Raw genomic sequence first — 21,106 nt, 5'->3', positions numbered from 1 at the left:
TTTAGACCGCTTTGACCCTTTAGACCGCTTTGACCCTTTAGACCTCTTTGACCTTTTAGACCTCTTTGACCCTTTTGACCTCTTTGACCCTTTAGACCTCTTTGACCCTTTAGACCTCTTTGACCCTTTATACCTCTTTGACCCTTTATACCTCTTTGTCCCTTTAGACCTCTTTGTCCCTTTAGACCTCTTTGTCCCTTTAGACCTCTTTGTCCCTTTAGACCTCTTTGTCCCTTTAGACCTCTTTGTCCCTTTAGACCTCTTTGTCCCTTTAGACCTCTTTGTCCCTTTAGACCTCTTTGTCCCTTTCGACCGCTTTTACCCTTTAAGATCCTTTAGACCCCCAAGACTCCTGAAGACCTTTACACACTTTAGACTGCTTATACCCCTTGACCTTTAGACCCCTTTGAACTCCTTAAGCCTTTTGACCCCTTAAACGTATTAGACCTGGAACGACTGCTGGAACATACCCTTTTACACCTCTTGACCAAGGGTTCCCAAAAGGCGGACTGCGGTCCACATTCGGACTGCAGGCATCATCAGTCCGGACCTATGGAGCTCATTCTAAATCTCCTCAATGGATTGGTCAGCATGGTGCTGATTTAGCTGCTAAATTATTCCTGAGTTAATCCCCTTTCATGGTCTTCTATTCTATCTGTCCTTAATTAGGGCAGATAGAATAGTGTTAATGGCCTGGGCATTTTTCCATTCAGACCATCTTGATGAATTATAAACAAAAAAGCAGCATAGCACCAGAAGATATTAATGCAGGAGGTGATTAAGGTGGGATTAATCAGTGGCTGGCTTGATGGTATCTGCAGTATAGGAAAGTGTTTTCTCCGGTCATATCTTGTTTCCATTTAATTGTGAACAGAAACTTTGCTGGATGGATTTCATTATCTTGCTAAAACGAAGTTTTTGCAAGATATGTTATTCAGCTTGTATGTTTTTTTTGTTTGTTTGTTTGTTTGTCTGTAATCACGTATAAAAAATTCTGCAGAGCACAGTTATCATTGGAAATTTTTGTAACTTCGCATATCAGAGGCCTATAGAGGTCCCTTTCAACGCACAAAATTTTGAAGGTCAAGGTCAAAGGTCAAGGTCACCTTGTCGCAAATCAGGGGAGTCGACGAAACCCTTATTTTTTTTAGTAATTTTGATCGGATCGTCTTCAAACTTCATGGGAATATAGTTCATGGTCTGGCGCTCAGCTGATTAATTTTTGGTGGCGATTGGCCTTGACCTTCATATATATTTTTTATTTTTTTATTTTTGTCTGTAATCACGTATAAATCACTCTGCAGAGCACAGTTATCATTGGAAATTTTTGTAACTTCGCATATCAGAAGCCTATAGAGGTCCCTTTCAGCGCATAAAATTTTGAAGGTCAAGGTCAAAGGTCAAGGTCACTTTGTCGCAAATCAGGGGAGTCGACGAAACCCTTATTTTTTGAGTAATTTTAATCGAATCGTCTCCAAACTTTATGGGAATGTAGTATATCGTCTGGCGCTCAGCTGATTAGTTTTTGGTGGCGATTGGCCTTGACCTTCATGGTTAGCGCCTGAGGTCAAACATATTTGACCCCAAGGTCAAATTTTCAAGTTTTAGGAACCATATTGTGTAGTAGCTCAAATTGAACACCTCGATGAGTGCTTTCTAGATATGTCAAGCTTGAGACATTATGACGTCATTTGGTGACGTTATGAGGCAAACACATATTTTTCATGGTTACTCTGTAGAACGATTCTCATCGGAATCTCTCGTAGGCAGATATTCCTCAAGGAGTCGTTCCTGGTGGATAGCAGCTCTGTTCACCTCAGTGTGACCTTAAAGAGGTCACACGTGGTCACCTTTTGGCAAGATACGGGTCACCCTGCGGGTGACATTGGTTTTATTTTATTATCATTGCTATTTGATAGTGACATTGCTTCTTGATTTTTAGGCTTTTTTTGGTTTCTAGATTGAACTAATTTCATTTATATTTTATCCTAGAGAATACCACTCGTCGCTTCTCTGATGGGAATACTGGGGGGCGGGGGGGAGGGGAGCGAAGAGAAAGGGGTGGGGGGGGGGGAGAGGAAGAGGGAGAGTGAGGAGGGGTGGGGAAGGGAAGGCAGCATGAGGTGAGAGGAATGGAAGGCAGATGTGTGATGGAGCATTAATTACGATTCATTCTGGCTCATACAAATGATTCTGCATGGAATAACAGTAAAGATGGAAACAAAATAATGGCTGAAATCCATTTTTTACCAGTCATACTATAAATACTGCCCACAGACAAACACTGCCCGGACATGTCTGGAGGCAAACTCCCGTTTGGGCATAAACAAGAGAGAGAGGGAGAGGGAGAGGGGGATGGAAGGGAGTTGGCGGAGAAAAAATGTTATGCTTTATGAACAACACACACACTATTAGTGCTTGGCCGATATCGCCAATTTTTCGGGAATCAGCAGATTGGAATCAGTTTGATTACTGACTGCAGTACGTACTGTGTACAACCCAAAATCCATGAGTCGCTTTCACCCTTGTTTTGGGGGAATTTAAATAAACAAATTATAAAAACGACGCTGCATTGTCGACGTTTCAGGCAGATGTGCATAAACATTAATTTTTGTAAACAGCTGCCCATCGTCATGTGACGGTGGAAAATAATTAGGCTCAGTAATTTAGAAAGCACGTTAGTACAGCGAACAGCTCGAAAACCGGTTGTTCTCAAACGTATTTTGCTGTGAAACTTACAAAGAGAAACATATAAACTTTATGGAGCACACCCAGTTTATATAAAATAACAAATTGCTTTAGAAGCAGTCACGAGGACAAAGGAAAACATGATCGCTTGTTCACTGCTGAGGTTAAAAGTTAAAACCTTCACGACCCATCATCATAAGATGAGGGATTAAACTTTCCCCAGATGTGCGTGTATGCCTGCATGCTTAGTTACGGGAACTGTGGTGGCAGAGTCCATTTGCAGATCCAAATCTATCCATATGTTCCTTTACCTTGTGGCAACTGCCGACTGTACATCCCGCTCAGGACACGAACTGTACCGCTATCAACTGTAGTGCGCTTGGCAAGTGGCTTATCCACTCAAGCAAGCACTTCAATGGAATGGTTGATTAGGAACGGCTGGCTTGGCAAGTGACAGCAAGCTGATTGTTAATGGCACATACCTGCAAAAAACTAAACATCGCCGATTTCTTAACATTTTCAGATTTCACTCCAATTATTGAGTTATGTAGTCCACGTGATCCAATCCTCCAAACTCAAATTATATGTTGATTACATGCTCAAATTTGTCCATGAGAGTAGATTGTGTAGTTAGGTAGGTCATGAGAGTAGGTCCATGAGAGTCGTGGAACATTGCATCATGTGATGCATGAAATCATTCCAAGTTCCTAATTTGAAAACTATAGCACTTACAAATGCGATGTACACAGCGATTCATAGGTATGTAGATGAAGCATTCGATGATATGAGTGAGGAAAGTAAAAAAAGAAAAAGATTTTGAGCACTTTCTTGTTAATGCACTGTTGCGGCCTGTTCCAACTCTAGGGATTGTTGAGCAGACCGAATAAAATGGCGAATTACCCCAGTGAGGTAACTGAGGATGCGCCTTAAGACCCCATATTGAGCGAGGTGTCCAAGGATGCGCATGATAAAGGATATAATTAAATAAGGCCATTAATTATCTTCAAAAGGGGTGTTTTAATTAACCCAAACACCCAATTTTCACTCATGCACTTCCTTGGAGTTTTCTTTGTATACGTGCAAATTTTCAGGCTACTATGTTCCATGATTTTGTCGTTATGGAGGAGACACACACACAAGCTGACTAACTGACTTACTGACACACACTGACATTTATTAGTCCAGATTATCGATTTCATTGATCAAGTTTATATGAGTAAGCACATTCACCTCTTTATCAAGGTACCCAGGCTGTTGCTGTAAACCCACATCAAGGTGCTGTACCCACATTTAGTGAGATAGGCCATTTGCACCGACTGTGTTTCCTCGACATGCCGCCCTGTGAAGCTACATTTATCAAAATTTTGAACATTTTTGTGTTCTAACCCTTTCGCAGCTTTTGGCTTCATATGATGCCCGGCATTGCAAACTGACATAGGCATCATTTGATGTCATTGTATTGCGCACCTAAATTCCAAATATTTTAACCGTGCAAATACGCCGCTACCATCCTCCCTCCATCACCACCCACGCTTGTCTTGGTTAGTACTCATCTTATCATGATGGACGGTAGCCTCAGTTCTATTGTGGAGAGAAGAGAGCCCCTAAGCTCTCCGTGACCTTGGTAAACTACTCTTGGCACCAAGTTGTTCCATGGTATTGCGTGCCTATTATTTCAAATAATTTTGGCACGCACTTACTCCGCCTATCTCCTCCCCATCTCCACCACCAACGGCCATGTTCCTCAGTGCTCATCTAGTCACGAAAGAGGAGAATTGTGTGTCTGCATCTCTATATCTCCACATGTAGGCCAGATGGTGAGGTGACATGGTGTCTGTCGGATACTGTTGTCTTTTCACTTTTATTCAGATGTTTCAGTAAATACTGATGCTTAACGATCCTAATTGCCTGAGATAAGAATGTTTATAGCAGGAGATGGGAAGCAAATAAAGAAACTTTTATACAAAAACATTTTAAAGTGGTGTTGTCCACACAATGTAGCTTTTACTTGCTTAAAATGTCTTTGGTTGTGTGCCCCACGAGGTGCTAAGGAATTTTGGTCCCGGCCCATGATCAGAAATATTTGTGGAGCTCTGCTTTATACCCCTTTAGTGTTTTAGACTTTTTTAGACATTTTAGACCCTTTGGACTTTTAAGACCCTTTAGAACCCTTCAGACTGCTTGGTCCCTTTATATCGTTGGTCCTCTTAGATCTTTAGACCCCTTAAAACCCTCATTGAGCCCTATAGACCATTTGAAACACTCAGAGCCTTTCGACCTTTACACCCATTAGTCCTTTCCACCCCTTCGTGTAACCTAAGACTCATTTGGCCCCTTTATATGCACACTGCATAAACATCTATAATCTTCTTGCAAGATACAGATTATATACTTTTTCAGTAAGTAATGCGCAATCTCCACCTACCCAGAGGCTGCGTACTCTGCTAGTTTGAACAGAATTTGTATATTGAGTCGCTGAATTGGTTCACCAATCAAAACCGAGAAGCATATTGTTTATTTGGATTTTGTAAGTATGGTGCTATGCATGGCGGCAACATTCTTTTTTTTTTCATTCCTTCGCTACTCTCAGTGAATTTTTGTAGCTCTTTTTCAGATTTGATGTCTTTTTTTATTTTAAGACAAGATATCACACCACTTGACAGTGCTACATGGAAATCGCTAACTGGATTTATCAGGCATCATGGTTAGAGTGATGTAGTGGATTTGTAAAGTAATAAACGAAGGTGCTACGACACCATGATGGTACAGAGCTGATAATTGGTGAGAGAAGTTTGAAAGTCATCGAGTGACATATAATTATTAAGTAAATTACATTTTGTTTGTGGGTTCTTGTTTTTATGCTTCCGCTGACAGTCACCGGAGGCATTACGTTTTTGGGTTGTCCATCCGTCTGTGATAGGTTTTCATTTCCGCAATAACTAAAGAACAACTGAAGGGATCTGAGTCAAACGTGGTACAAGTATGCATAATGATGTAAAGATAAACTGTTTAGATTATGGGGTTAAGAGGTCCAAGGTCAGAGGTCCCGTTAGGTAAAAATTCTGTTGCCGTGCTAACTTGTGAACCAGTGATGGGATTTCGACCAAACTTGCTAGGCTATATGTATATATTATGATGCAAAGATGAACCGATTCGATTTTGGCATGAAGAGGTCAAAGGTCAAACGTCATGTCAGGTGAATGGCTGAAGGGGTCCAAATCAAACTTGGTACAAATACGTCTTATGATTTAAAGATAAACTGATTAGATTATGGGGTCAAGATGTCAAAGGTTGGAAGTCATGTCAGGTAAAAATGTGATACTTGAGAACAGCTGAAGAGATTATAATCAAACTTGATACAAGTATGCATAATGATGTAATGATGTGCGCGGAGGCATATCCATCCACGTGGCAATGTCAAGTTATGTCTGTCATCTAATAAATAAGATTCATAGGATGTCTGTCATCTAATAAGTAAGATTCATCGGATTTCTGTCTGTCTGTCTGTTTGTTCGCGTTTTTTTGCAAGGACCGCTGGACCGACAACCACCAAATTTGGCACAAAGCCCAAGTCCGATCTGGTGATTGTCCTCAGGGTATTTTCATCCACCACCTGAATAAAGATCACTTTTCTTGCTTTTTCATTTATATTCAATCTCGTTTGATAACAGATATCACATGATATATATATATATATATATATATATATATATATATATATATATATATATATATATATATATATATATATATATATATATATATATATATATATATATATATATATATATATATAACACTGCCAAAAGCCAGCACACGGAATTAGTCAAGCTGTATCTTCCACCCATTGGCTCACTACACAGCTGGCCTGACTCCACGCACAATTGGAAGCTAACTAAATAAATAATACGTTCACTGTTTTCATGCTGTAGTAAGCCAAAGCTCTTTGCTACAGTAAGTGGTGTTCAGTACGTTCCTATCCGCAATCACCACACCATGCCCGTCCCTTGAAGAAGACCTCAAAGACCCTTAATACCCCAATGACCTGTAAAACTTTAAGGCCTTAAGACCCCTTTACCCACTGGTGTTCTGGCTATCCTAATACCCACAGTTCCAAACCCTATCCTGATACTCGCAGATACCCCCTCCAAACCAGGCAACGCCGGGTAACCCTGTTAGTTTTAAATAAACTCATTCTCCTTCTCCTCCTCATTCTCCTCCTCCTTCCTCAACTCTTACACCCCAATGTTGTTTTTGTTGCTGCATTAAATGGTGCACAGAACCCTCAGAATCCACTTCTCCTTTCGCTGCCAGGGAAGTGACAGATTATTTTGTTGCAGCACAACAAGGATAAATAACAGAGGTGGTGTGGTATCTCCACCTGGAGTAGTAGTTTAGGATAATTTTGGGCACTGGTTTACTCCCCAGAAAATAACAATAAGACTCCACAAACAATGACATATATTGAAACAGCAACTGCCATCGGTTGGCATCCATGGGGAGGAGGAAATTCCTCCTTAGGAAATGCCTGCTGAGTGCAGTGAGAGAGGAGGGGCCATTGTTGTGACGTCGTTTGTACCAAGAGTACCCCAGGAAGTGACGACACTTCCCTCAAGCTAATTGGCTGTCTCATCTGACAGGTGTGTGTGTGTGTGTGTGTGTGTGTGTGTGTGTGTGTGTGTGTGTGTGTGTGTGTGTGTGTGTGTGTGTGTGTGTGTGTGTGTGTGTCAGTGTGAGCTCCACTATGAGCCTATCCTGCAAAAAAATTGCAATTGCAATCTAAACTTGGACTTTCAAGTCCATCTGCCAGTAAAATAGTCTTTCTGAAGGCTTCAATGTGACTCATGATTATTATATATCCTCAGTCCATATTTCTGATGTACAATCCTATACAAACCTTCAAACAAACTGTGGCTCTTCTCCAACTCAGAAGTTAACGCGATGCAATTTGAGCCTTGCCGAGTCAGGAGATGTACAAATCGATGCATTGTACAGCAAGCTGCCCCAAATTAAGTATAAAGTTCAGATCAATGTCAGAGTGCCAACAAGTGGAGCGACTGAGCTTGAATCCCCATTCCCATCTAGCTTCTCAGTAACAACAGTAAAGAGTGGGGATTGAATCGTCTGGAAACAATTCCATCTGGACATCAGAAATCATGGAGGAGAAAAATCCTGGAGGATCTAAAGCCCACATTAACTTGGCAAAGAGCGACGAGGGAATGGAACAACCCAGGAAATATATACAGCAAGTATTTGAATAACATGTAGTGTGCTTGGTATTTGATCGACATGCAAATGCATCCCTTTCCCTGACCCACTACAGATCAGCATTGCTGAACTGGGCTGCGATGCTTCACTAATTTCACCCTTGCGCGACACTTTCCTTCGACCGATAACACGTCTGCTTTACCCAGACCTCGGTGGAGATGCTTTGGACTCACACAAGGCATTTGTAGTCCACTATGGCCCAGCAGCTGACCAGGATCTTGCGTATCATTTTGATAATGCTGAGATTACACTGAACGTCTGCCTTGGTGAAGAATTTGAAGGGGGAGAGCTCTACTTTGGTGGTATGCAGCAGGTAGGTCATCACTTTTATAATGGGGGCACTGAGATACAATGTATTTCACATTAAAATTGCATCTTTATAAACTGTCACACTTTCAAATTATCCTGTGGCGAGTGTGTACCTGGGTTGTTAGGAAAAGCTCCTTTGAAGATTTCCAATTCACAGATCCCGTTCCTACAGGTATCCATCTTGTATTAATGTTCGAGTAATTTCAGAAATTAACATAAACGACTGATAAGAGGATGCAAATCACAATCTGCCCTTTGTATATGGTATTGTTGTTACATTTGGCTTGTGCAACGTCACTTCACCTATTGATTGACACTGAAGCATTTTCGGAGGGTTTATGCTGCCTCTTCAAGGCGATCATAAGATTTGATTGCAATTATCGCATTTGGCACAGTGTCAGTGTGGGTGATGCCATGAGTTGGTGTCAGCTTTTGATTACTTGGTGGCATGATATTGTTGTGGGCCGGGGGTCGGTGGCGATAAATGATCACTAGGTGGAGCAGTGGAGTCGTCTCCCACCGAACACCTGGAATTTAGGTCGTGACTCTCGGATAAGTCCGAGAGTTCACGGGGTCTTAGCGGACTGTGGTCGCCAATATTTCGATGGCGTGGGGTAGGGTTAATTGCCTAATTTCACTATACATAAATACCCACGTCGTCCAACTACCGGGGAAAACCACACCCTCGACGGACCTCGGGTGGAACGTACCATTTACGTAAACCGTAAACCGAGCGAGCGGGGATTACCAAGATCCGTCGGTCCAAATGACAACTTACCAGCCCGAACGGCCTTACTATTTCTCAATACACACCTTGCTAGGCCAATGGAACAAAACACGAACAACGAACTGGAACATTTAACAATTGGGGGGTTATTTATAATGTGGCAGGGGAGCACAAAAAGAGCAGAGTTAAACCGACTATCAGAAATGCAATTTACAATGTACAAGGCACTTAAACAATTGCTACTTATAGACTGAGCCCACAGACACGCATGCACACACCCAAAAGAAATGGTGGCCGCGGCCTTTATTTGACCCTTCAGCTCGGGAGGGAAGGCGAGCCGAGGGTAAGAATTTGGTCGGGCACCTTTCCACCTCGTGCGGTCTGGTCGAGACTAGCTGGTTCGAGGGGGACTCGAACCCACACCTTCGTCGCCGCACCAAGCACCAGGGACCGCGCTCTCCAACCAACCACGCACCAACGAACCAAGACCAAGGAGAAGAACAGAGACGACGATGACCCAGGACCAGACGAACCAGCCAGCACCAAGACCCGCGATCCCCAAGACGACCAACGCTCCCCAGCCTGGCATTCCTTTATTCCTTTCTTGTCCGGGGTGAGAAAATCGCCATCTGAGGCGATCTCCACCCTCATAGGCCGGGGTGTCGTGGGAAAGTCGCTCTCTATGGCAATCTCCACCCTCATTGGCCGGGGTGTCATGGGAAAGTCGCCCTCTGTGGCAATCTCAACCCTCATTGGCTGGGATATCGTGGGAAAGTCGCCCTCTATGGCGATCTCCACCCTCATAGGCCGGGGTGTCGTCGGAAAGTCGCCCTCTGTGGCAATCTCAACCTTCATTGGCTGGGGTGTCGTGGGAGAGTCACCCTCTGTGGGAATCTCAACCCTCATTGGCCGGGGTGTCGTGGGAAAGTCGCCCTCTGTGGGAATCTCAACCTTCATTGGCCGGGGTGTCGTGGGAAAGTCGCCCTCTGTGGGAATCTCAACCCTCATTGGCCGGGGTGTCGTGGGAAAGTCGCCCTCTGTGGGAATCTCAACCTTCATTGGCCGGGGTGTCGTGGGAAAGTCGCCCTCTGTGGGAATCTCAACCCTCATTGGCCGGGGTGTCGTGGGAAAGTCGCCCTCTGTGGGAATCTCAACCTTCATTGGCCGGGGTGTCGTGGGAAAGTCGCCCTCTGTGGGAATCTCAACCTTCATTGGCCGGGGTGTCGTGGGAAAGTCGCCCTCTGTGGGAATCTCAACCCTCATTGGCCGGGGTGTCGTGGGAAAGTCGCCCTCTGTGGGAATCTCAACCCTCATTGGCCGGGGTGTCGTGGGAAAGTCGCCCTCTGTGGGAATCTCAACCTTCATTGGCCGGGGTGTCGTGGGAAAGTCGCCCTCTGTGGGAATCTCAACCCTCATTGGCCGGGGTGTCGTGGGAAAGTCGCCCTCTGTGGGAATCTCAACCCTCATTGGCCGGGGTGTCGTGGGAAAGTCGCCCTCTGTGGGAATCTCAACCTTCATTGGCCGGGGTGTCGTGGGAAAGTCGCCCTCTGTGGGAATCTCAACCCTCATTGGCCGGGGTGTCGTGGGAAAGTCGCCCTCTGTGGGAATCTCAACCCTCATTGGCCGGGGTGTCGTGGGAAAGTCGCCCTCTGTGGGAATCTCAACCTTCATTGGCCGGGGTGTCGTGGGAAAGTCGCCCTCTGTGCGTGATTGGACAAGGGGCACGCCCCTGCCTTCCTGGGAGGAGTCTCAATCAGAGGCGATGGAAATCTCCGCCCACGTACGTGGCTGGACACTCGTGTGAAATTGCACGATGTGCGAAGTGAAGGAGTGATGGTTTCGGTTGGCTGGAGGCTTGATTTGTATTGGAAAAACCCTGACTAAAAAAGTAACTCGCAGCGCACACATGTAATTCCCATTAGACACAGGTAGGGGACCCTAACTATAAACGCATACTTATCGAGATAACTAAACTTGGGGACTGCTGTCTATTTGTGTGCAATGGCTTCCATATTCGTAACAATATACTGATTGATGCTCATTGTTGCAAGGACAGGTTCTTTGCTAGGTAAATTAAGTTAGCTGCAAACCATTTTGCCTTTAAACAAAGCATCACAAGAAAACTAGAATGGCACTCGTCAGAGCGTATAGCTCCACCAGGCTGAACAGATTACGTTTTGTATCCTACTGATCAGGATCTTAACCAAAATCGAATCGGCTTGTTAATGTCACTTACTCAACTCATCCACCAAGTTTAATCCGAATCCATCTGTAACTTTTTGAGATATCCTGCTCACAAGCAAACATAGGTGAAAACATCACCTCCATCCACAAGCGGTGGTGGAGGCAACGAGAAAGCAAAGCATCTCAAAATGCAAAGCCAGGTCTGCACTCTCTTTGGACTCAAACTAAACTTGACGACAACAAGAGCTAAGAAAAAAAGTAAAGTTTATTTATTTGTGTTCTCGATATTCTCATATTAAAAAAGGCTTGTTGATAAAATCTCAAATGGTTAAAAAAAGATATGGCACGGACGCACACACACATACACACAAGGAGGTGAATATTTTGAGACTTGATGATCTCCATTCCACTTCTTCAAACCTACCCACATGTGGAGATAGCAGCCAACAACAACGACTTACATCCACACATACTGTACACACACACACACACACACACACACACACACACACACACACACACACACACACACACACACACACACACACACACACACACACGGCTACTTTGAGACCTGCGATGGCTCCGTTCCACCTAGCCCGCATATGGAGATAACAACCAACACACACACACACACACACACACACACACACACACACACACACACACACACACACACACACAAACACACACACACACACACACACACACACACACACACACACACACACACACACACACACACACACACAAACACAATTGCAAAACCCCATGTACTATTGAGTTGAAATGTCCAGCAATTGAATGGACTAATACAACTCTACAGCCCAGGACCAAACAGAATGAGCACATTTATATTGTTGTGTCTGCCGTTTGTGACATTGCCGGTGGGATGAGGAGGGTGGCAGCTGTGCCACTGATGCAGTGCCTATTGTAGGTTGGAGCAGGAATTTCTAATTTGTTTGTGGTGCCGTTATTGCTCACATACCCTTCACGAAGAGCACCGTAAAATTTTAAAAGTCCGTAATGCTATCAGACTGGACATACAGTTTAACGTCCATCCGAGGAAAGGCCAACACGTTGATGCCTCTCCCTGCTTGTGAAACACCGGTATGACAGTTTATAACTGAGTCAAGATTCAAATCCAAGCGAGACATCTCAAAGACGAGGGTGCATACCTCCAGCCATCCTGCCAGCCTGATTGCATAGGGTGTGATACCGGAACGACACTGAGCTGAAGACCAGTGAGACAATGTTGCCAAATCATGGAGCACTATCACAAGTAACGTTTCATTCTGATGAGCACTGACCTCCTCACAAGGTCGATTATTTCATCACGAGGTCAAAGTGACACGATTGTCATGAAATGTGGCCTTTACAGATTCACCAAAGCAGCGTTTCAAGTGGGGAACACTCGACTTTGTCAAGGCCAGTGTCTGTCTGCATCGGCAGACAATTCAAACGACAAGTTTTACAAACTGGAGATTGACAAAGGTTTGATAACCACCATGGGAAGCAAACTAAAGTTGACGTTAATTTGCATTCGCCCTTCTTCAGAGCAAGAGACCTGTTGTAGACCTCTTGCTTTGACAAAGGTCTAACACCCAAAAGTTACTTCCTATGGCAGTTGGCACTCCTTTGTCAAATTAAGTTAATGAAACCTATCATTTAGAGAGGTTCCATTGATTAAGAGCCAGCAAGTTTAGCCTTTAAAACTTTAACTATATTGAGGACATGAAACATTTAAACAAATTCTTTAAAACTTTTAGACGAGCAATGGGGTACAGGTATACTTCAAACGACGTTAATCGCTCACTACTTTTTGTCTCAACTGGTGTCCAAAGGTTAAAGAGCGTGAATTGCTAATAATCTCAAAATTCATGATCTTCATGAAGTATCACAAAGTTAAACGTGTGTGTGTGTGTGTGTGTGTGTGTGTGTGTGTGTGTGTGTGTGTGTGTGTGTGTGTGTGTGTGTGTGTGTGTGTGTGTGTGTGTGTGTGTGTGTGTGTGTGTGTGTGTGTGTGTGTGTGTGTGTGTGTGTGTGTGTGTGTGTGTTCTATGAAGCATCTTGATGAAAATACTGCGCAACATGGACAAACTATTCTAAGCTAAGCAGCTTCTGCCAGAAACCATCATAGCGAGAAAAAAGCTTAATTTCGCAGCACCATGTTCAAGATACCTTGTTGATCTTTCTTTCCATTTTGTCAAGACCATTGATTTAAAAAAAAAAAAAAAACAATTGCAAACTAATTGCTATCGTTACAAAAATGGAAATTCGATTAAATTTCCTTTCGTTGTTTGCTCGCTTTGTTTAAGAAGTATATTATGTGCATGAGAAACGTTGCGGGGGGGGGGGGGCCCTATGTTGTATCCGTGTAATAGACATAGGCACTGTTAGGTTTGGTACCGTCGCCTCTACCATAGCGGGATGGGGCTTTGTGGGTATGCGCATGAGGGCATCTGCCAATTAGAGACGCAGATTGTCCTGTAAGCCTGCGTTTATGAGGGTAGTAATTTATTTCCCACCCATTGAGCCAGGTGGTGACCACGTCACTTTGGAATGTGGCTCTTGGCGAAATTAACGACCATATCGTGTACAGGTAACTGTGGATGTGGGAGGAAGGTGTAGCCCTTTTGTTCTCCCTCTCTTTCTTTTTTTTTGTCTCCTCTCTTCTCTCTCTTTTTCCGGTTATTAGCTCAAGTGGTTTATCAAAAATTGTACCTATACAATGGGGAAGAAGACCACAAGCACGAATGTTATCATACATGTTGTTTCTTGCACGAAGTGTGTGAACACCTGCCTACGAGTCGCAGAATAACTGAGCAGTGATTGCACGGCCAAAATCCAAGCTGTGTGAGGGAAATGGAAACGCACACTTTTCTAACGGCTGCTCAATGTTCGAATTGGCCCGTTGGCAGGAAGAGGAGACGTCTTCACTTTAACAGTTACAAAGCATTCAATAACCAGAAATATGGTAACAAAGAAAACATGGCACAACAATATTGATACATTGCTCAATACAATCATTTCATGACAAGGATGTAATGGTGAGAGCATCCACTCTGAGTCTGGGAGGTCAGTGGTTGAAACCCCAGCCAAGTCATACCAAAAGACTTCAACATGGTACATGCTGCTTCCTTGCTTGACGTTCAGCATTTAATACGGATGGAGCATGGGCAATCCCCATAGGTTGGCATCCTTGGGGAGGAAGAAATTCCTCCTTTGGAAGGAAATGCCCCGCTGAGTGCGATGAGAAAAGTTGCGCCAATATTGTGGTGCCTTGGGCACCCCAAATGGCCTGGGAAGTGATAGCACATCCCCCACAGGTGTGTGTGTGTGTGTGTGTGTGTGTGTGTGTGTGTGTGTGTGTGTGTGTGTGTGTGTGTGTGTGTGTGTGTGTGTGTGTGTGTTTTTGAAACGAACACTTTAAACGTCTCTAACCGAATGCCATCAACTTCGCTTCTGCACCTCCCTTTGCAAATAAATTCTAAATTTAATTGCAGTGTTTATTTCCCTCGCAGGAGATGGACAATGAAACAGAATTTCAGGCGGTTGCTCACCATCTCACATTTGGAATCCTCCATTGTGGGCAGCACCGGCATGGTGCCCTTCCACTCTCTGCTGGTGAGCGTTGGAATCTCATTGTTTGGTTACGAGCTTCATGCATCCGGAATCTCTGCTGCCCCATGTGTGCTTCCAAACCGGAGTTGGTGGAGACACCCGGGTTTGGAGAAGGCTTCAGTTTTGTGCAAAAAGACGTATGTGGCTCAACATAGCATAAACTGAAGCGAATGACATTGAACGTGTATTCTCAGATTCGGATATTTGGTATCTTTGGTGTGAAGCACTGAATTTCTGTAAAGTACCAAACATTTGGGTTGGATTGACTGTCGACTATTTTGTTCCCAACCAAAGGCCTTGAATGCAAATGGTGAAATAGTGATTGCTAAACTTGATTTATTAGCTTTGATGTGTGTTGCACAAGTAATACCCAACACTTATAAATGTATGTGTTCAATGTCATACATTAAATTAAATATTCAAGATTTCACAATACTTGTCTTCATGTGGTTGTAAAAGTAATGGCTGAGACAGGATTTTGCTTTTTGTGTCGAAAATCTCACCTCATGGAAGAACGCGGTGATAGAGGGGAGAAGATAACACTCTGACGGGCAGTGGGGACAACTCGTGGATGCCACAAGGGGATGAAAGAACAGGATGACGAATGAGAAAGTATGAAAGACGATGAAAAGAGATTCCACAAGCGGGAGAAGAGAAGCACATAGAAGTAGAGTGGAGCAATGAGCCTTTGAGGGTGGACACACACTTTTTTCTCTTTCCCTCCTCACACTACAAAACTCTGGAATCAACTTCAACTTTATGCTTTCCCAACTATCTACAACCTTCAGTAGTTCAAGACGTGGATCGATAAGCTCAACCTGATCTAGCTTTCAAATTCCTTTTCCTTCAGTTCCTTTTGTTGGAGAATGTCATCCTGAATTGAATGACTCTGTGTGTCCGTGTCCGTCCATCCTTCCTCTGTAACTTGTGGTTTATTTCTTTTTAAATGACCTCAGGTTGCTCTTTCGGGTTAAGGCTCCCTGATGAGAACGCAAGCTCCTTGGTTGCCGCTGCTTTGCCAAAGGATTCAGTGTATCAGAGCCAAAGAGGATGGTCATCATATCTGCAGATGAGATGTGATAAATCTGTTAGAGAGAGCTATGTAGTGAGAGCCAGAGTACTTATGTGATGGCTTTTCCAGGTGGAATTGCTATCAGGTGCAGAACAGACAGAAGCCAAATCCTTTTGCGAGACGTTCAATGGCAGTCTTTGGCAGATGGCTTGAGGAAATAACCAGAGTCTGTGCTGCTGTGGTAGCTCTCCGCTAACAGCCAGATTAATGTGTACTTTCACCATTACATTGGCAAAGAAGGAATATTTTGTAGTGTGGAAAATTCATGGGGCGAAGTAACTGGTTCACTTTGTCTGTCTGCCTATCTGTTTACAAACGTCAGTTTATGATCGAGGAACAACTTGATTTCAATTGATTGTTGTATTTTGAATACCATTCGGAACACCTGTAGTTTATCTGAATTTGTCCCCATCGTGCATGTGCAGAGAGACGTGAGATAATATTTTTACTCTGCCTGGCAGTGAAATAAAATTGAAAGTAATTCTAAACAGAAAACTAACTGTTTTTAAGGATGTCATAAAGGACACAAACAATAGGCACGAATAACTAATGTTACGTGCTAAATAAGGTGCTGCAAAAGACGCTGCATCAATGGAGATAAATTTCCAATTTTTTTTTCTACAACCTCCAAATCTTTATTTTATTTCAATTGGATTATATACTTGAACACTGTTTGAGGTCTTCAATGCCAGATATGAGATCAGAGCCATATCCATAGACATATTGTGTGCTTTCGATACGGTCTGGCACCCCACCCTGCTCACCAAACTCTCTTCCGATGGTGTCCAAGGCCATCTCCACTCATAGCTCACAGACTTCCTCTCCTGTCGCAGTCAACATGTGCCCCTTAATGGAGTTCTCTCACCCTCTCTTCCTGTCCAGGCTGGAGTTCCTCAAGGCAGCGTTCTGGGCCCTGTTCTTTTTCTGGTTTTCATCAATGATCTCTCCGACCCTGGAAAATCCTCTTTAGCTCTTTGCTGATGACTCCACCCTCTACCGTACCATCTGTCATCCCTCAGCTCAGCAAGCAGCAGCTTCTTCGCTCTCTGCAGATCTGGATAGAATCACAAACTGGTCGAACACGTGGAACATGTCTTTCAATCCTGACAAATCTCACACTCTCACTATGTCTCTCCAAAAGGACCATCTGGAAACCCCCCATCTACTTTCTCAACAATCCTCTTGAAGAAGTCCTTTCATTCAAGCATCTGGGTCTCACTATCTGCCATGATCTTTCGTGGGAAAGCCACATTTTCAAGCTGGCTTCCAAAGCCAGTCGCCAACTGGGCATTCTCCCTCATGCAAAGTCCTTCCATTGCACACCTGAGCTCCTGACCACATACAAAGCATTCATCTGCAGTCTGATGGAGTACTATTCTCCCCTCTGGACTGGTGCTCCCGCCTCCCATCTTTCTTGGCTTCACGTTGTGGAAACAAAGGCATTTAGGATCACTGGTATCTCCTGCGATAAAGCTGAGTCTTTGGGTTTCACTCTCTCACTGCAGGCAGGTGGTCTTTCTGTCTTCGACCGTCTCCTCTCCGCCCCCCCCCCCCCCCGCTCTGTCTGTGATCTGCCCTCCCCATGTTTCCGCAGCGTGCTCAAGGTCCACCAGCAATCCCCTTCTGGTGAAACTACCAAAATCAAGAATCACTGCTCACCTTCACTCTTTCATTCCTCTTTTTTTTCCCACCTATAGAACAAACTCCTACACTTTCTTCAATCCTACTCTTCCCTCCAGGTCTTCAAAACAGCTGTTCACCACCATCTCTTATCTTCCCCTATCCAAAACCACGATCTTTTCTACCCCCGTTAATCCACCCCAAACCGACGTCCTTCATATTCCCTGCTTTCCTTCTTGAAAGTCCCTGTAATGTCCATCTTGTTTGCCCCGTGTACCCCACCCCATCCCTCTCCCTTCCACAGATCTCCTAATGTCTCTGTTCCACACTGTTTTGTGCTTCCCTCTCCCGCTCCTCTTGTCTCCTGCTCATTTTGTTATATATTCTGTGTGTCAGCTCTTATCTGAGCCTCGACATTGAAAAGAATAAATAAATAAACAAACAAACAGACTTTTAGCACTTTCAAAAACCTTTCATTTAGCATTACTTGGACAAAATATTACAGCATTTTACATCATCTCATCTAATCCAATTTGATGCCCACAGACCCCACCATATCCTTTTTTTTCTCAAGACGGTTCTCAGGCCTAAGTCACATTTGCTCGACGGCGAGGATACGATGGCCGTATGCCCTCTGAATTGACAGAAACGTGCGGCGGCCGCAGAGTTTCTGCTGTGGCCTCAGGGTGGCCCTACACTGTTTGGCTATATTTTACAGGCCGTAGGGGTCACCGTGGAATTATAACGCGGAGTTATAACTTTTTTCATTTCTACGTTCGCCGTAGCAATTCGACAAGCCGAAAAAAAAAACATTAAAAAAAAAATTAACCCATTCGTTACCGTCCGTCTTGCCGCACGTTCGCCTTAGGGCCCCCCTGTGGTCGCCTTGCAGGCACCTTAAGGCTACCTTGCGTCTGCCTTGAAAATTATATGGCCGCCGCAGTGCCCCCTTAAGGTCACCGTGCGACATCAAATCAATGACCGTACGGCAACCCCACGTTTTCGGTCTCCACAATTTCTAAATATGCCGTGCAGCTCCCCGAAAAAAACAAAACGTATGTGACTGCTACATTGTGTGACCGTGGAAATACTGCGGCCACCGTATAATTGCTAGTGGCCGTACATTTTGGAGACCCCACGGCCGCCGTGGCAAATGTGACTTCGGCCTAAGTAAGGTGTTCTATGAACTCTTGTTCCTAGCTTGAGTAAGGAGGACATTATCTGAGATCCAGGTGGGAAAGGTTACAAGTTGGTCAGACCCACAGAAATGCAGGTGTCCATAGTTGCAGTACTATGGGTGGTTGCTGTAGTTTAAATTCCCAAACATCTGGCATGGTGGTGATTGAATTGCCACAGATGAGGAAGAGAGGTTGGATGTGCAGCTATTCATTGGTCCATATTCAGACAAAGGTGTATGTGGAGTCATCATTGTTAGGTGGGTGATACTGTTGCGGAAATGGCCCATAGTGTGTTATTAAATATAGGATTATCCCAGATCCCCCCTTAAATGCATGTTTAGCCAAGTTGTCCGGTAATTGTACGTTACATGTGTGTCGGGAGGTGTAGCAGGCTGTCCAGTGTTCATACGGTGTTGGTGTACCGAGAGGCGGCTTCTTCTACTTCCTGCCCCCCTCTGAGCTAGCCCCAACCAGGCGCTCTGACAGTCATTCAAGTCGTGCCGGCGACCTATTGGCGAAGGAATGCTGCAATCTCGAGCGATAGACCAATCACGGGTCCCCGGAGGCGGTCCGTAAGGCCCGCCCCAAAAGGCAAAAGGAACTGGCTGCTTTGTGAGTCTGGGATCTGCTTTCGTGAAAATAGCGAGCCCCAATAAAGGCAAGGGAGGAACTGCATGAGGTCTGCCTTCTGCTGGATGAGAGGCTGCTGGTGTCGGTCGGCGATCTGCTTCGAGAGGGACAGCTGTGTGAGTCTGCGATCTGCTTCGTGGAAAAGGCCCGCCCCGAAAGGCAAGGGGAACGGCTTGTGTGAGTCGGCGATCGGCTTTGTGGAGAGTGGTTTTGGCCGGCTGTTCCTCCTCGGCCATGGACCCAACCTGAGCCCAAGACCCCGATTTGGCCTAGTCTGGTGAACAGGCCAGGCCTGGATTTGTATACTGGACCTTGTGAGAAACCAGCTGGAACACACCATAGATCTTGCTATCTCGTGCCGTCGACCTTACGGGTGCTGGACGTGCCGAGGCTGCATGCGCGAGCGGTGCCGGGAGGAGTACGAGCGCCATCTTGCCACGCGGCGTGCTCGAGCTTGGGCACTCAAATCCGTTGACATCAGCTTCTCATGAGCCGCATTCGTGCCTTTGACACTTTCCTCTCATCCATGAGGCATCACCAAGTACTCTGCATGTTGTCTCAGGTTTATCTCACTCGGGTTCCCTTCGAAACCCATATCCGTTGCTCCCTAGTTAAGAGCGGGTTATAGATTAATTATAACGTTTGTGAATGCTTTGCTTGTGTCGTGTTCCCCGATGTGTCCCCAATAAATCTGGCTGAGTTATACGAAAGTTGCCGCCTTGAATCTATTCGTGCCGTGCTGAGGAACAATTGTTCGATTTGTATTTAAATCCAAACGGGCTGCGGACTGGCAGACTTCGCTCGGTCTCTGACAAACCCAGTCTGAAGTCGGGGTCTATTTCCCCAACTGGTACGGCCCAGGTGTACGTTGGTATCGTGATCCGAGGCACGTGACCAGAGGCCTGTGCCGAACTGGCGGCGTTATAACCCCGGAGACGGCGGTGCTGTTAAGTGACGCCGAATCTTCAACGTTTGGCTGTCAAGAGTAGGGTGCGAATCCCGCCACCGTTGAATCCTTTACAATATGTCATGCAGACAAGCGTTAGATAGTTGTGGAGAGGAACACACATCCAAAGGGATAATGTGGGGTCAGTGCAGTTATATTTTCTTTTTTATTTCCACAAGTAAACCATCTCAGGCACCAATTGAAAATTCAACGGAATGACTGATGCTGTCTTCCCGCCACCTCACCTCACGCTTACCCCTCCCTTCTCCACCACCAATGGACATCTCCTGGTGGGCTCCGTGTGCTGTATTAGTGTTCTGCCTTAACGTACCCCATTTTTTTTCAATCCTGTACCACCTACCCCCCCCCCTTCTCCACAAGTCCCACGACCAAACGTAAGTCGAGAACCTCTCCCCATCATGCATATGTCCTCCCAAATCCCCTCCCCTACCCACTCCCCCCTCTCTCCCCCATCCTCCTTGCTCCCACCACCCCTCCCAGATTGTATAGTGACATTTGGTGAGCTGTCGCTCTCCCAACCACCTCCCCCTTCCTTACTCTTCCCCCCTTCCTAACTCCCTCCTCCTCTGTCCCCTCTCCCCCCCCTCCTCTCTCTCCTCCTCCCCTCCCTCCTCTCTCCCTCCTCCCCCTCTTTCTCATCCCCCTCCCTTCATATTCCCGTTAGCAAAGTGACGGGTTGTATTTGCTAGTAACTTAATATATTTTACCTTTTCAGCAAAGTCTGTCTCGAACCTATTAATGGATGGGGAATAGTTTTGTTCGGCACTGATTTTCTAACTTGTTTCAGTAGGTTCTTTAATCCAATTTTGTCCGATGTCCACTAGTTCGTTCTCGCCCCA

General features: G+C 45.1%; 1 protein-coding gene across 6 annotated transcripts in view; it reads left to right on the top strand.

Moving 5' to 3' along the window:
• OGFOD2 (2-oxoglutarate and iron dependent oxygenase domain containing 2) overlaps positions 1 to 21,106 on the top strand; it is a 66,421-nt gene that overhangs the window by 37,452 nt on the left and 7,863 nt on the right. For 5 of the 6 annotated variants that reach the window (XM_085860170.1, XM_085860174.1, XM_085860171.1 and 2 more), the window contains 2 exons: positions 8,012 to 8,269; positions 14,701 to 14,937. In XM_085860170.1, the coding sequence (XP_085716296.1) occupies positions 8,012 to 8,269; positions 14,701 to 14,937 (495 nt within the window). The remainder of the gene's footprint in view (positions 1 to 8,011; positions 8,270 to 14,700; positions 14,938 to 21,106) is intronic. The other variant, XM_085860175.1, reaches the window with a different exon arrangement.

The sequence above is a fragment of the Eptatretus burgeri genome, chromosome 16 (genome assembly GCF_056783735.1).
Source record: "Eptatretus burgeri isolate ZD-2024b chromosome 16, Ebu_testis_v1, whole genome shotgun sequence".
NCBI classification, from domain to species: Eukaryota; Metazoa; Chordata; class Myxini; order Myxiniformes; family Myxinidae; genus Eptatretus; species Eptatretus burgeri.
This window is presented reverse-complemented; position numbering and strand designations above follow the sequence as displayed.